This window comes from Gadus chalcogrammus, chromosome 16 (genome assembly GCF_026213295.1).
Source record: "Gadus chalcogrammus isolate NIFS_2021 chromosome 16, NIFS_Gcha_1.0, whole genome shotgun sequence".
In the NCBI taxonomy this organism is placed as follows: Eukaryota; Metazoa; Chordata; class Actinopteri; order Gadiformes; family Gadidae; genus Gadus; species Gadus chalcogrammus.
Genome location: NC_079427.1, coordinates 9,612,298 through 9,626,485, shown reverse-complemented (window position 1 = coordinate 9,626,485; position 14,188 = coordinate 9,612,298). Strand labels below are relative to the sequence as shown.

General features: G+C 48.2%; 1 protein-coding gene across 2 annotated transcripts; it reads left to right on the top strand.

Moving 5' to 3' along the window:
* The first annotated feature begins 1,217 nt into the window (after nucleotides 1–1,217).
* apbb1 (amyloid beta (A4) precursor protein-binding, family B, member 1 (Fe65)) lies at nucleotides 1,218–11,093 on the top strand. Of its 2 annotated transcripts, none has more exons than XM_056611158.1 (13): nucleotides 1,218–1,309; nucleotides 1,925–2,605; nucleotides 3,484–3,689; nucleotides 3,873–3,932; nucleotides 4,569–4,645; nucleotides 4,970–5,036; nucleotides 5,830–5,976; nucleotides 7,035–7,162; nucleotides 7,686–7,800; nucleotides 7,975–8,131; nucleotides 8,226–8,341; nucleotides 9,107–9,283; nucleotides 10,669–11,093. In XM_056611158.1, the coding sequence occupies exons 2-13, from the start codon at nucleotides 1,948–1,950 to the stop codon at nucleotides 10,822–10,824; spliced, it is 2,064 nt and encodes a 687-aa protein (XP_056467133.1). In that variant the 5' UTR covers nucleotides 1,218–1,309; nucleotides 1,925–1,947; the 3' UTR covers nucleotides 10,825–11,093. The 2 variants fall into 2 exon arrangements, with proteins under 2 accessions (XP_056467133.1, XP_056467132.1); XM_056611157.1 differs by having other exon boundaries at nucleotides 5,827–5,976.
* Nucleotides 11,094–14,188: the final 3,095 nt, after the last annotated feature.

Genomic DNA, 14,188 nt, shown 5'->3' with positions numbered 1-14,188 from the left:
ACTGTATTCATGTAATTCTGATGATTCATTACTTATGTCTCTAAAATGTATAGTCATTTCTGGATTTTTATACAAATCCCTAATAAGATACATTGCCATCATTGCACCACTATGCCCAGGTTAAAAAAGTATCGATAAAGTTTATTTTTCAATTTCTCTGCAGAATGAGCTTGGGAAATGCAGCAATTAACACCTGTTTTTATATGTATTACGTTGCACTGATTATTTGCAGATACGATTGCTTACTGCTGCTTCGAGAAAGTCACAATCACAATCATTGTATTTGCTTTGTTCTTAAATATATGGGGAACTTCCTTCCTCCAAATCAAATCTTGTTTGTGTGAAAAGGTTGTTGGCAAAATCCAGTGACATCTTGCCAAAAGGGTTTGATCACACATCCGTCTGTCTATGATGTCACTTCCTTTCCTGCCATAACTTTGTTGTTGCTTTGTTCTGAGATATTTTTTACTTGTATTGTTTTGTGTATTCACCGGTTTGCTTGTTTGTGCTGAATCACAGGGTTAAAGCCAAAATCAAGCATGTCTTAAACAAATATGTATTTATAAATAAGGATATTAAAAAGAAACCGATGTCTTGACTTTTCTATCTTATTTTACTCCCAACTCTTGGCAGTGGCAGGTAGACCTTTACGATTTCATACTTGACTTTGCATCATCCTATACATGTTAAATTACTGTTAAAATGTATTTATTGTTACAGTAACGGTTCGGCTTGACAACTGCAGTGATCCTTTAAAGCCAAACCTAAAGCAGCCTTTTTTAGAATCAAGATTTGATTAGTCTCTGATTACAACTGTCAATGTCAAGGACACCGCCATTTTATTTAATACAGGGGGACAAAACCGAAATATGCAGCCAATAAACTATTATATTAAATTAGTTAAACATTTTGGATTATAGCTAGAAATACAACTAAATGGTAGAGAGAAGTTACACAAGACACGCATAAATAACTTTGACCATGAAGCATATTTAATTCAAGTTATTCAACACGTTTAGAACAACACACAAGATCTCAATCTGTGTGTGTGGGGTGGGTGTGTACAGCTAGTACGCCCACCTTACACATGTTTAGCGGTGTGTAGTAGGCCTGCACGCTGGATGCTTTCAGTGGTGCTGTCCCAGAGCGGCACGGGGCGTGACGCATCTCTGACGCACGGTCAGCCTCCATCGCTAGACGACCCAGCTGACAAACACCTCCTAGAAACCAAAGCAGCTACCTCGATGTGCGGAAATATGTAGTTCATATCTACACTGGATTAAAAATAAGGGGGCTTTTACGGAGATTGGTGAGTAAAACCAACACCTTCCACACGGAGGTATCAGTGTGACCGCGGGAATCGGTCGTTCCTCGGTGTAATTCGTAGGTTAGCTTAGCTAACGTTAGCTACGGAGCGATGATGGCGGAGGAGGCTGGTGCCCGTTAGGTGTTAAGGCCGAGCTACACAATCCTTGCTTTGTATTGTTCCGTGTCATGTATCGGTTCTGCTTATGAATACACTACTGGCTTAGGAAACGATCGATTGTGAAAGAAATCGAAATAGTACAAGGTGCCGTGCTGTGCTGGCAGATATGTCAAGGATTGGTGGAGGTGAGGTTACCGATGGAGGAGAAAGCGTGAGGCTGAAAGCGCTTGCGGCCACGCAAACACAAGACACGATTATGAGACGAACTTTGGTGCGGGGAGCGACCAGAACCAGGGCCGTACAACCCCCGGTGAATGGTAGTCAGTACGCAGTGACCTAACAGCTACTAGCATAATGAAGACATGAGTAAACCCGCCCGTCCGGTGAAAGTGCCAACAGAACTTCGATCGTGGCATTATAGGATTTAATCCCTTTTTGTTGAACACATCTGACGATTAAACGATCCTAACGCTTATCTCTAATCTTATCTCTCCCTAGAGCTGTTGAATGGTGAGGCTACCATGGGTGGCCATGACGATGACATGTCATATGCAATCAATAAACAAAAGCAGGACGAGGAGCTCAAGAACAACCTGAATGACAGCGGACACTGGGTGGACCAGGAGTCCACCGGCAACAACGCCAAATGGGTCAAAGAAGGACGCAACCAGCTGCGCAAAGTAGCCAAGCACCAAGACCACAACTGCAATATCAACCAGAATGGCAACGAGGAGGACTTCCTCCTGCACAAGCTCTCCACCGAGGGAGAGCAACAGGGGGTGCTGGGCAAGTCCCCAAAGACCGCCATCATCCCCGACCTGAACGATGAGGAGTCCTCCAAAGTCCTCATCGACTCCCTGGAGGTCCCAGAGGAGGAGGAGGAAGAGGAGGAGGAGGAGCAGCGGAAGGAGGAGGACGACAAAGAGAAGGAGGAGGAGAAGTCCGAGGAGGAGGAGGAGGAGGAGGATGAGTCCAGCGTAGCGGAAGGGGAGCGGGCAGTGGAGGAGGAGCAGCGCAGCGACACAGAGTCCCAGAGCGAGGGGGCGGCGGTGGGGAGGAACACCTGCCTGCTGTTCTCCAACGTGAGTGGGACGCCCAGCGACGAGGAGGCCAGCTGGCCGGCACTGTCCCAGGAGGCCACAGACCAGGCCCCCGACAGCACCCCTAACGGCAACAGAGGTACGCCTTCAGTGGTGCCAGTGCTATGGACGGCCCGGCCCGGTGTTGGAGTGTCACTTTTTAGGCCTGCTTGGGGAAGGGCATACTGCAGTCGCTAAGGCAGTGTCTCCTCACCTTGGTGATGCCAGCACCCCACTTAGTGAGCCCCTTATGTAAACGGGGTTGTGAAGGATTGCTGACTAAGGAATTATACATTTTTGTTGACGCAGTGTAGTTTGCAAATTTTATTGAAAAGGTTTCTGTAATGATCATCAGACTGGACTCTTAGATGTTCATACCTTGAAATGCGTGCACAGGCCGCAGTTAGAGAGGTGCTACTGGTTTCAATCCCCAATGCCCCACACCCACCTGTAGGCAGCCTTTAGCAAGATTGCCTTGCCTACTCAGACCTTTTTAACGTACGGCATTAACGTACCTGCTAAGTGACGAAGGAATAATGCTTCTTATTTTCTATTCAAATAAGCTTGGTTCATTTGATGGCTTTTAGTATGAAGCAAGGCAAGCATCTAGGTTTTCTGTGATTACGTACATTTGGCTGTCTCAATAAGACTTTTATTTTAAATTCTCATTTATTGCTAGATATGGGCGTGTTTTATTTAGAAAGGCTTGGGTTTTGTATTCTCCCATATTATTCCACGTTAAATTGTGTCCAACCTCAAGTTAAATTCAGTCACACACAAGAAGATATTGCGATCTTAACATCGAGGATGTGTACAAATACGTTTGACATTGTGTTGGTACATATCCTTCGTCCTCCACTCAGAGACACCGTACTATTTATGTTGTGATTTGTGCGTTAGTGAGTCTTATGATACAGATGTATGATGTATGATATGGTGCAGTGCAGTGCAGCCTCAGCATCTCCTCTGTCCTCCCAGATACCTTCTGGGAGTCCAACGCCTTCGAGACGGACACGGACCTGCCCTCTGGCTGGATGAGGGTGCGGGACACCTCGGGGACCTACTACTGGCACATCCCCACCGGCACCACCCAGTGGGAGCCCCCCTCGGCCCAGGACAAGCTGGGGGACTGCGTCATGTCCTCCAGCATGTCCCTGGAGACCACCCCCTGCGAGGAACAAGAGGTGGGGGTCGGGGGACGGACACACACACACACACACACACACACACACACACACACACACACACACACACACACACACACACACACACACACACACTGACACACATCTTTTATGGTTTTATGTTCAGTAAAGTGTATCATATTAGGTGCTGCCATGTGTCTTAACCTCGGGTACGTCTTTCAGGAGCCGTGGGTTCATCTTTCCCACCCTGACGAAGGAGCCTCTGATGCAGAGCTGTGGAAGGTTAGTTTATCATTTATCTGTAATAAAATGTGTCATTCGGTCGTTCTCCAATCCTCTCATTTCCAAGGAATTAAAAGTGTATTGTATGCAAACTCATGGTGTAGTCGGGACAGGTTTTAGAGAGGTGGACTAATCAGTCTGGACTGGTTGTGTTTTCCTCTGTAACCTCCGGCCTGTGCTGAGCCAACGCTGCCATGACTTCTTTATAGAGAAAGAGACTGGTCACTTAAGGCAGTAAATAAGATTGACATTACATGCGTCTCCGTATGAACTGCCCAGTTCCTCGTAACCAAGGAGTTTATAAGAAGCGAGGCAGTCAGTGGCTCCAGGCTGCTGATGTTCTTTGCTCTCTTGTGTTGTATCTGTCCGTTTCAATCAAGTGTGTGTGTGTGTGTGTGTGTGTGTGTGTGTGTGTGTGTGTGTGTGTGTGTGTGTGTGTGTGTGTGTGTGTGTGTGTGTGTGTGTGTGTGTGTGTGTGTGTGTGTGTGTGTGTGTGTGTGTGTGTGTGTCACACACACACCTTTCGGCCAATTAAACAAATTCTACAGCTCCCTCTGTCCAACAGTGATTAAAACCAACATAGTTCGATCCGTGTTGAATCTACAGCTAGTCATCCCCCCTGTTCTCCTCCTGCAGGAGGCCGAGGTGACCTCTGATCAGAGCTTAAAGGAGTTTGAGGGGGCGACGCTGCGCTACGCATCCATCAACCTAAAGTAGGTCGCTGTGGAGCCAATTAAATGCTGTGACTCATGCAGAAGAAACAGTCTTCTTGGGCCCTCTGTGTGTTTGCAGCCTTCACTGTTCCTAACCCATCTCTGTCACTCTCCCTGTCTCTCTTTCTCTATCTTTTTGTCTGTCTGTGTGCGTCTCCCCTCTCTGTCTCGGTCTGTTTCCCTCGGTCTGTCGCTCTTTGTGTGTGTGTGTGTGTGTGTGTGTGTGTGTGTTTGTGTGTGTTTGTGTGTGTGTGTCTCTCTCGCTCTCTCTCATCCCGCCCCCCCCCCCCCCCCCCCCCCCCATCTCTCTCTACCTCTCTGCAGCTACAACTGTTCCCAGTCTGAGGAAGAGCTGAAGCTCCGGCCCCTCTGCACAGATCTGGAGTCCAAGGTACACAGACCCCTGGCACACACGCTCCATGAAACATCAATATATACGCAGTGTAGCCTCATCCAGTCCCTGTTGCTTCCACCGGTACCCCTGGGCCATCGATAACCTTGAATTGGATCATTTCATGTTCATGCTTCCAGCAGTCAATCTTATGCACTGTGTTGACACCCAAGTAGACAAACTTTTTGGACCTTATGTCCGCATGGATTATTAATCAATAATGAATGTCGGTGATTCTGGGATAGATGTGTGTTTCTAATGCCAAGCAGCGATCATTAGGAAACGCTCCAAAAACAGACTGTTGGTGGGCTTCATAGACGGATGGATTGGATGGTTTGTTTTTCATCCCTGGGGGGAAATGAAGCAGCAGGCACCGGCACAACGATGAGCAATAATAAAACATGAATGTACAACACAGACGATCGGCGAACATGTTAAACATCTGTGTCAACACAAGACTAACCCCGTCATCCTATTCTAACTGGACTGTCTCCTTTGTTCCCCTGGCTCATCCTGTGCCCCCCCCCCCCCCACCCTCCAACCCACCCACCATCCCTCCCTCCACCCTCTTTCCATCCCTCCCCCCACCCACAATCCCCCCTCCCTCCCTCCCTCCGAACACCATCCCACCTACCCTCCGTCCACTCACCCTTCCTCAACCCTCCTCCCTCCCTCCACCCCTCCCACCACACCACACCCCACCCTCCCCCCATCCCACCTACCCATCCTCTCACCCTCCCTCCACCCTCCCCTCCCCTCCCCGGTGCGGGTGGTGGTGGTGGCATTCCAGCAGTGCTTCGCCGTGCGCTCCCTGGGCTGGGTGGAGATGTCTGAGGACGACATGGCCCCGGGGAAGAGCAGCGTCGCCGTCAACAACTGCATCCGCCAGCTGTCCTACCACAAACACAACCTGCACGACACCGTGGGCATCTGGGGAGAGGTAGGCCGAGCGACCACCCCGCCGCTGGAGCTCTGCCCCTCTGCCCTCTGAGAGCTGCTCTCGGGTTAGATAGATAGATAGATGGATAGATAGACTTTATTTATCATTGCACACCTTGTCACCTATACAACGTAATTTGAATTGCTACATCTGAAGGTAAAGTAAAAATATGAAGACATGGCATCACAAGGCAAGACAACATAAGACATGAAGAAACATAAATCTCACAGTCAATGTTATAATAAGTACTATAAATAAGGTTTAAAGACTAAAAGTGAAAAAAGGTAAAAAAAAAAAAAAAAAGGATAACCCACTACCCTGCTGGTTATAGGTTCACTGTATTTTAAAGAGGCAGGTGTGAATGTGGCCTCAGTGCAGCTCAAGGACCCTCTGTCTTTGTTTTAAAGGTGAACGTGGGCGCTACAATGCCACACACATTGCCTCGTTTTGAAGGAGAACGAGGTCGGGTTCACCTTTTTAAGGAGTCTGTCAGCTGCTGTGTCGTTGATTAGATTATGGTATTATCTTTGCTGGCTCAGCTCTCTGCTGCTATATAATGTGTTTTCTTGCTGGGTGTTATTCTTCATGTTGCTTCAATACTTGAATGTGTTTTATGCTCATGTGGCAGATACCTTCCTCCTTAGCAACCCCTCGGTGTATTCAGTTTTTATTGGTGTTTCTTATTGAATAGTTATTAAGGAGCAGGCAGACTGCTGCATTGGGGTTGGAACCCATAGGCTTTAGGGCTGGTAGTCCAATATCCTAAACACTAGACAATGCTGTCATACCCCTTTAGTGGATTAGATCAAATTATTAAATTTAGACAAAAATGCAGTGCAAAAAGCAACGCAAGCATTGTTTTCTCTACTCCAAGTGGCTGTAGTGTTTTAATGAAATCACAAAATCACTACCCTAGGGAGAACATATGATCTTGTGGCTCCTCTCTAGTCGTGATCTAGTCGAGATCGAGTGAAATCACCAGATCTCCACCATAAGGAGAACATGGCTGTCCCTCTAGTTGTGATGTAGTGAAATCATTCCTGTGTCTGCCCGGACAGGGGAAGGATATGCTGATGGTCCTGGAGAACGACACCATGAACCTGATCGACCCCCTGGGCCAGACCCTGCTGCACGCCCAGCCCATCGCCAGCATCCGAGTGTGGGGCGTGGGGAGGGACAACGGCAGGTCAGTCTCCACGGGACGAGGGCCAGACACCGTCTGAGACGTCCCAGTCAGGGCTTGATGTTTTACAAACACTCATTTTTATGTTAGGAATAACACGACAACTTATATTAGTTATATTTTCTTAACAATTGTTGGGACTTTTATAGTGGGTGCGTTTGCACCCTTACAGAATTAACCTACTAGTTACTTCTTTTGCATAATTTGTGAAGAGTACAACCCATGTCTTGAACCTATACTGCCATCTAGTGGCGTGTAAAATGTACTGCACAATACTGCCCGGGTGTCCCGGAGAAGGTTTCTGATGCCACTGCTTTCTAACCCCCCTTCTCTTTCCTCGTTCCATGCTGCGTTTCTCTTTCACCAATAGGGAAAGGTATACCCCCGTGGTCATTGTTTACCGTCGTTTTGTGAAACAAGATGTATTTTATTGTTTGGTGCATGTTCTATTATGTATAGTGTATGAGGCTTATGACGCTAAAGATTGTGTTTTTTAATCAAGGTGTGATTTGATTGGCTCCCCCAGGGACTTTGCGTACGTCGCCCGGGACAACCTGACCCAGGTCCTCAAGTGTCACGTGTTCCGCTGTGATTCGCCAGCCAAGAACATCGCCACCAGCCTGCATGAGATGTGCTCCAAGGTCCGCCCCTCATTCACCTTTAGCGTTCAGTCGGTCCCTTATTTAGCAGACTTTTTTTTACCATAAGATCCCCGAAGTCTGGCGTCCAAGGCTTCAGAGATCAGGGATCAAATGCGGAATGTGAATATATCGCCCTGGTTATGACCTCATGTCCATCTCCCCCAACACCCCCAGATAATGACTGAGAGGAAGGCCTCCAAGCCAGGCCTCAGCAGGCTGGACTCGGACTCCCCCAGACCCATGGTCCAGGAGTTCCCCGCCCCAAAAAGCGAGCTCTTCCAGCGCTTCCACGTCTACTACCTGGGGAACGTGGCCGTGGCCAAGCCCGTCGGTAAGGAGAGAACCCACAGAGAGAAGGAGTGTTGTTTATTACTTTGGGAAGGTGCAGTCGTTAAACTTTATGTCTGCGTGTGTATCACTCTCAGGGGTAGACATGGTGAATGAGGCTCTTGAAGTTGCTATGAATGCGAAAGACAAACAAGACTGGACCCCTGTTTCTGTCAACGTGGCCCCGGCTACCCTCACCATACTCTCAAGACAGGTAAAACATACTCTCACCATACTCTCAAGACAGGTAAAACATACTCTCACCATACTCTCAAGACGGGTAAAACATACTCTCACCATACTCTCAAGACAGGTAAAACATACTCTCACTATACTCTCAAGACAGGTAAAACCTACTCTCACCATACTCTCAAGACCGGTAAAACCTACTCTCACTATACTCTCAAGACAGGTCAAATCTACTCTCGCTATACTCTCAAGACGGGTAAAACCTACTCTCACTATACTCTCAACTAAGACAGATAATACCTACTCTCACTATACTCTCAAGACAGGTAAAACCTACTCTCGCTATACTCTCAAGAAGGGTAAAACCTACTCTCACTGTACTCTCAAGACAGATAAAACCTACTCTCACTATACTCTCAAGACAGGTAAAACCTACTCTTAAGACAGGTAAAACCTACTCTCACTATACTCTCAAGACAGATCAAAAATACTGCCCCTCTGCGCATGGACTGAATTGTCAAATGCAAACTCAGTATACTCTCAAGACGGGTAAAAACATACTCTCACTTGAGTCATTATACTATCCAGGTAAAACATATCCTCACTAGACTTACTATACAGGTATAAACATAAACTCGCTCTACTATTTAGTAAGGTAAACATTCTCAGTATACTCACAAGACGGGTTAAATATACTCCCAGGTGACCAGTTTCTTTCATCCTGGGAGTACCGAAGCGTCCGGTGTTGATCAGGAGAGCCGCTAACCCGTGTGTTCATCTGTTTCCCCAGACGGAGGAGGTGCTGTCAGAGAACCGCGTGCGCTTCCTGTCCTTCATGGGCGTGGGGAAGGACGTCCACTCCTTCGCCTTCATCATGGCCGAGGGCCCGCGGGACTTCATCTGCCACATGTTCTGGTGTGAGCCCAACGCCGCCAGCCTGAGCGAGGCGGTCCAGGCCGCCTGCATGGTGAGTGACAACAGAACCACCCCCTCCACCACTGTCAGTAGGACTACCTCCATCACCACCTCCACCACTATCAGTATCAGTATGACCACCACCATCACCACCTCCACCTCTAACACTATCAGTATGACTACCACCATCACCACCTCCACCTCCACCACTATCAGTATGACTACCACCATCACCACCTCCACCTCCACCTCCACCACTATCAGTATGACTACCACCATCACCACCTCCACCTCTAACACTATCAGTATGGCTACCACCATCACCACCTCCACCTCCACCACTATCAGTATGACTACCACCATCACCACCTCCACCTCCACCACTATCAGTATGACTACCACCATCACCACCTCCACCTCTACCACTATCAGTATGACTACCACCATCACCATCACCACCTCCACCACCACCACTATCAGTATGACTACCACCATCACCATCACCACCTCCACCACCACCACTATCAGTATGACTACCTCCACCTCCACCACTATCAGTATGACTACCGCCATCACCACCTACACCTCTAACACTATCAGTATGACTACCACCTTTACCACCACATACAGGATGCACAGGAAGACCGAAGGGTGGTGCAAAAACAACAGTGATGTACAATATAAGAAGCAACTATATTTACAGTAAAATGGTGTCGCTACATTGTATTGAAAACACTGTTACTGGGATGGATGGATCGGATAGATGGATGGAGGATAGAGGGGTTGTTTTCTTAATGTGACTTCAATTGACATTTCACAAGCAGAGGATGAGTTGATCTCGATGAATAGTTAATGCCGTCTCATAGTCCTCCTTCCTCTCTGTTGTCGGCCCTGTCAGTGTGAGGGAGCTCATCAATATTGAAAGACAGCATAATCCTTCCATTCAGAGTAGGAATCAATACATGTCAGAATACAAGTGATTATTAGTCGGATTTGTATTTGCATCTAGCCCAGAACGAGCAGTCTGACTCGCTGAGTGCAGCTGTCTGTCTGCTGTAGGGTGGGTGTCTGTCTGCTGTAGGGGTGGGTGTCTGTCTGCTGTAGGGTGCGTGTCTGTCTGCTGTAGGCTGCCATGGTTGACATGGTTCAGGGTCAAGGACAATATGCAATGTGTTGCATTTTGCTTTGGTCCATCTGATTTTGGCAATATGTTATAACAGTCACAATAGTAGAACATGTAGATGCTAGTGATGCATTTAGCAACTAGTTATGTACTGTATGCTGCCTATCACAGGGTAGGATGCATGGATCACTAGCTTACGCCCTGGCTGGGCGTAAGCTAGTGATCCATGCATCCTACCTTTTTAAAAAGGCACCTCATTGACGTTGTACCTCTCTCTCTGTGTGTGTGTGTGTGTGTGTGTGGCGTCCCCGCAGCTCCGCTACCAGAAGTGTCTGGACGCGCGGCCCCCCAGCCTGGCCTCCTGCCTGCCCACCCCCCCGGCCGACTCGGTGGCACGCCGCGTCAAGAAGGGGGTCCAGAGTCTGCTGGGCAGCTTCAAGGGCTACAAGGCTGCCCCCCAGTCCCCCTGAGGACCCGCAGGAGGCCACCGTCACGGCTCCCATAACCTCCTCCTCCTCACCTCCCCAAGTACCTCTCCCTCCTCCTCCTCCTCCTCCTCCTCCTCCTCCTCCCCTCCCCAAGTAGAAGCCTCCTCCTCCTCCTCCTCCTCACCTCCCCATGTACCTCTCCCTCCTCCTCCTCATGCTTCTCTCACTGTTCTGCCTTACAAGTTGAACCCTCACCACTCCCCCACTCACACACCTGATACACACCGTGACACACACACACACACACACTCGCGAACACATTCCCCTCCCTAGACCGCTTCCCCCCCCCCTCCGCCTACTACATCCCCACTTTGTCGTTAGTGTAGAACATGAAGCAATGGTAACGCCTTCTCCTCTTTTTAACCCGTATCTGTCCTCAAACCCTCCACTCCAAATGAATGAGCTTCGGCACCTTTTTATTCTTCATACTTTTCCGTGGGATTCTTCGTGCGAGTTTATAACTATTGTGTGGTGTAAAAACAGAAACATGCTAAGAATGTTGGATATGGATGTAATGTATTCTCTCGCTGCGGCGCAGAGATCCGAGCTCGATTACAGAGCTCGCTAGACTCACCTCCCATAAATCACCTCCCTCCTCCCATCCCATTGTGCTGTATTTGCTGCGTTCACACTACAGGGTAGAGAATGTCCTGAAAACATAACTGATTCCCAGGACACAGCCCCGATTCTTTAAGTGCAATGGGAACCGCCATAAACACAGGCCCTCTGATTTAGTACAATGGCTCTTTTTTGTCTCCTGCCATCGCCCCTGTTTCATTTTCTTCCGATTAACTGCCAAAAACTGACCACGAAGACGTTAAGACCGGACCTTCACTAATGAACCCCCCGTTATCCCCAGATAACTAGTGTCATTTCCCCCGTCCTAACCATGGTTACACGTGTCGTACATTAACGCCAGAAATCTGACATCTGTACAAAGAAATGTGTGAGACTACGTATGTCTGTGTGCTGCATGCTTACCCCCCCCCCCCACACTCCCTGCCTTGCCCTCCTCCAAGCAACGCATTTTTAGTCTTCCAAAGAATCATCATCCGCGTCGAACCGACCGCCCGTTCGGGAGCTCGCTCTCTCCATCTGTGTGAACGTCGTCCCTCCCCGTTGCCGAGTTCAGAGCGCGAAGCGTGTGCAATACTCAGATTTATCCCCCTTTTGCATCTGATGAGTTCCACGCACACACATTGTACCCGATAGCCATCCGCTGGCGTTGTGCGTAAGGAATAGTAATAATAGAACCACAGACTCCGTGCCAGCCTCCACAGCCATCTCCCCCCCCCCCCCCCCCCCCCCCCCCCCCTCATCCTCACTGACTAGTACTGTAGAACAGCGTCTCTCCACTAAAGCTGCATGCTCATAGGGCGTAGAGGTCTATCAGGGGGGTCTGACCGCGCGGTCTTAGCGCTATAGACCCGTTTGTGTGTATCCTAGTAGAACGTGTATGTGCTTGTGTGTGTGTGCGTGTGGTGTAAAACAGGGGGGGTGTCGGTGGTAGTGTCGTCGTCAGTGTCCGCTAGGCATGTCCCTCTCTCGTTCGCGTGTCGGTGTATTTACAGTATGGGCTGTTGAGTAGTGCTAGTGGCTTAGCTTCCCCCCCCCCCCCCCCCCCCCCAGCCGGCCACCCTCTTTAGACTGCGTGTTTAGAGCCCCTCACTGTCCTATGATTTACAAAGGGTGGACTCGTAGTGGAGGACCTCTTCTTTGACGGTTTACACTTTGAGTCCGTTTTCTTTTTGTTTATTTGGATGTTTTTTTCCCGCCAAGGCTCCAGGGGTCACGCTCGCCTCGGTTATGTCAAGAATTGTATTTTGTATTTTTGTTTGCAAGCACTAAAAGAAATGTACACTACACTCCTGGCAAGTTACACATTTGCTTCGTAGATTTAGTTTTTATTAAACGAAACAAGATATATATATCGAACCGTAAATACTGCAAAGGTGTGTTTTAGGTTGCTTGTGTGTGTTGATGTATTTAGCGATTGTAGAAATAGCCATGTAAAGGAAGAAAAAGAAACAAAGACAGTTTGAAGATTTGGTTTGGGCTTCCCGGTATTGCGTTGGCCATGTCGTTAGCTTGCTTCTGTAACCTCCTCTGGCTGAGTAATATCAATAAATGTATCAATCCGGAAAATACATAAAAAAATATGTATTTTATAACATTGTATTTTAAGTACTAAACGTAACGAGATTAACTGCAGTAAAAACAACAAGAGAAAGTGATGCCTTTTTGATTTAGACTGCCAACTATAATGGAAAATACATGTGTGGACTGTGTGTGGTGGTGATGGCTGGTTCATACTGTGTGCATGGATCGCCCAACGCACCCCAGGTGTGCGGCCTCACCCAGCCCCAGAGTCTAATCAGTCTGCCTCGCGCCAGGGGAGGCCGCTTGAAGCAGCCATCATCCACAGACACACACTTCACAACATTGTTGTCCGAAAAGTACACAATCTGCCTGTAACCTCCAGAGTAGAGTCTCTCTAGCCGAGATGCGAGACACCGTTTTTATAGTCGTGAGAAAGACACTGCATTTTGAATGTTTTGTAGTGAGACAAACGTAGCATTCTGTAATGCACCCTTTTGATTGTGTAACACTGTATCTCCTAGCTTAAAGACCTACTGACGGATTCTTGAAATGTGTAACGTGTGAACACTAATTTGAACGTAGACTAATCTCGACGTAGTCACATGATTCTGCCTTGTCACTCACATGTCCGATCGGAAATGTGCCCCCTCTCTTATCGTGGCGTCGGCACGCTCGCACGCTGTCGACACTAAAGAACAATTATGAACTATTAGCAGATTAATTTATTTCTGTTGATGTAAATTAGGTGTATAAAATATATGTATATAAAAGTCACTGCACAATAAATGTGAACATATCATGGTTTGGCTTGTGTCGTCTGAGTTTCTGCGTGATCGCGTTGCACGTGCCTGCCTGGGTTTGGTGAAGAAGCCGGGTGACTCTTATGATGGAGGAGCAAAGGGCATCTCGCAATGAGATGTCACTTGAGACGTGTCTCCTATGGTGACGTGATACGGCGAGATAGGTCCGTTGTCAATCTTGGGCGTTATCTGTCGGTGCCAGTGGCTCCCATTAAGATGTACGGCAACCTGCAACCTGCAATCTCACTGCTTTGCATATAGGTAAAGAACCTTATGACACCGGGTTTCCATCGTATGTATCGACAGAAGAGCCCCACTCTCTCACTGCATGAACAAAATGCTAAACACAACCCCCTTCCCCAGCCCCCATCCCAAGGCACCTGTTCCCTTTCAGAGGTGCAGTGCTGCCCCCACCTGGTGAGATGAGGGAGGGGGGGGTGCGGTTG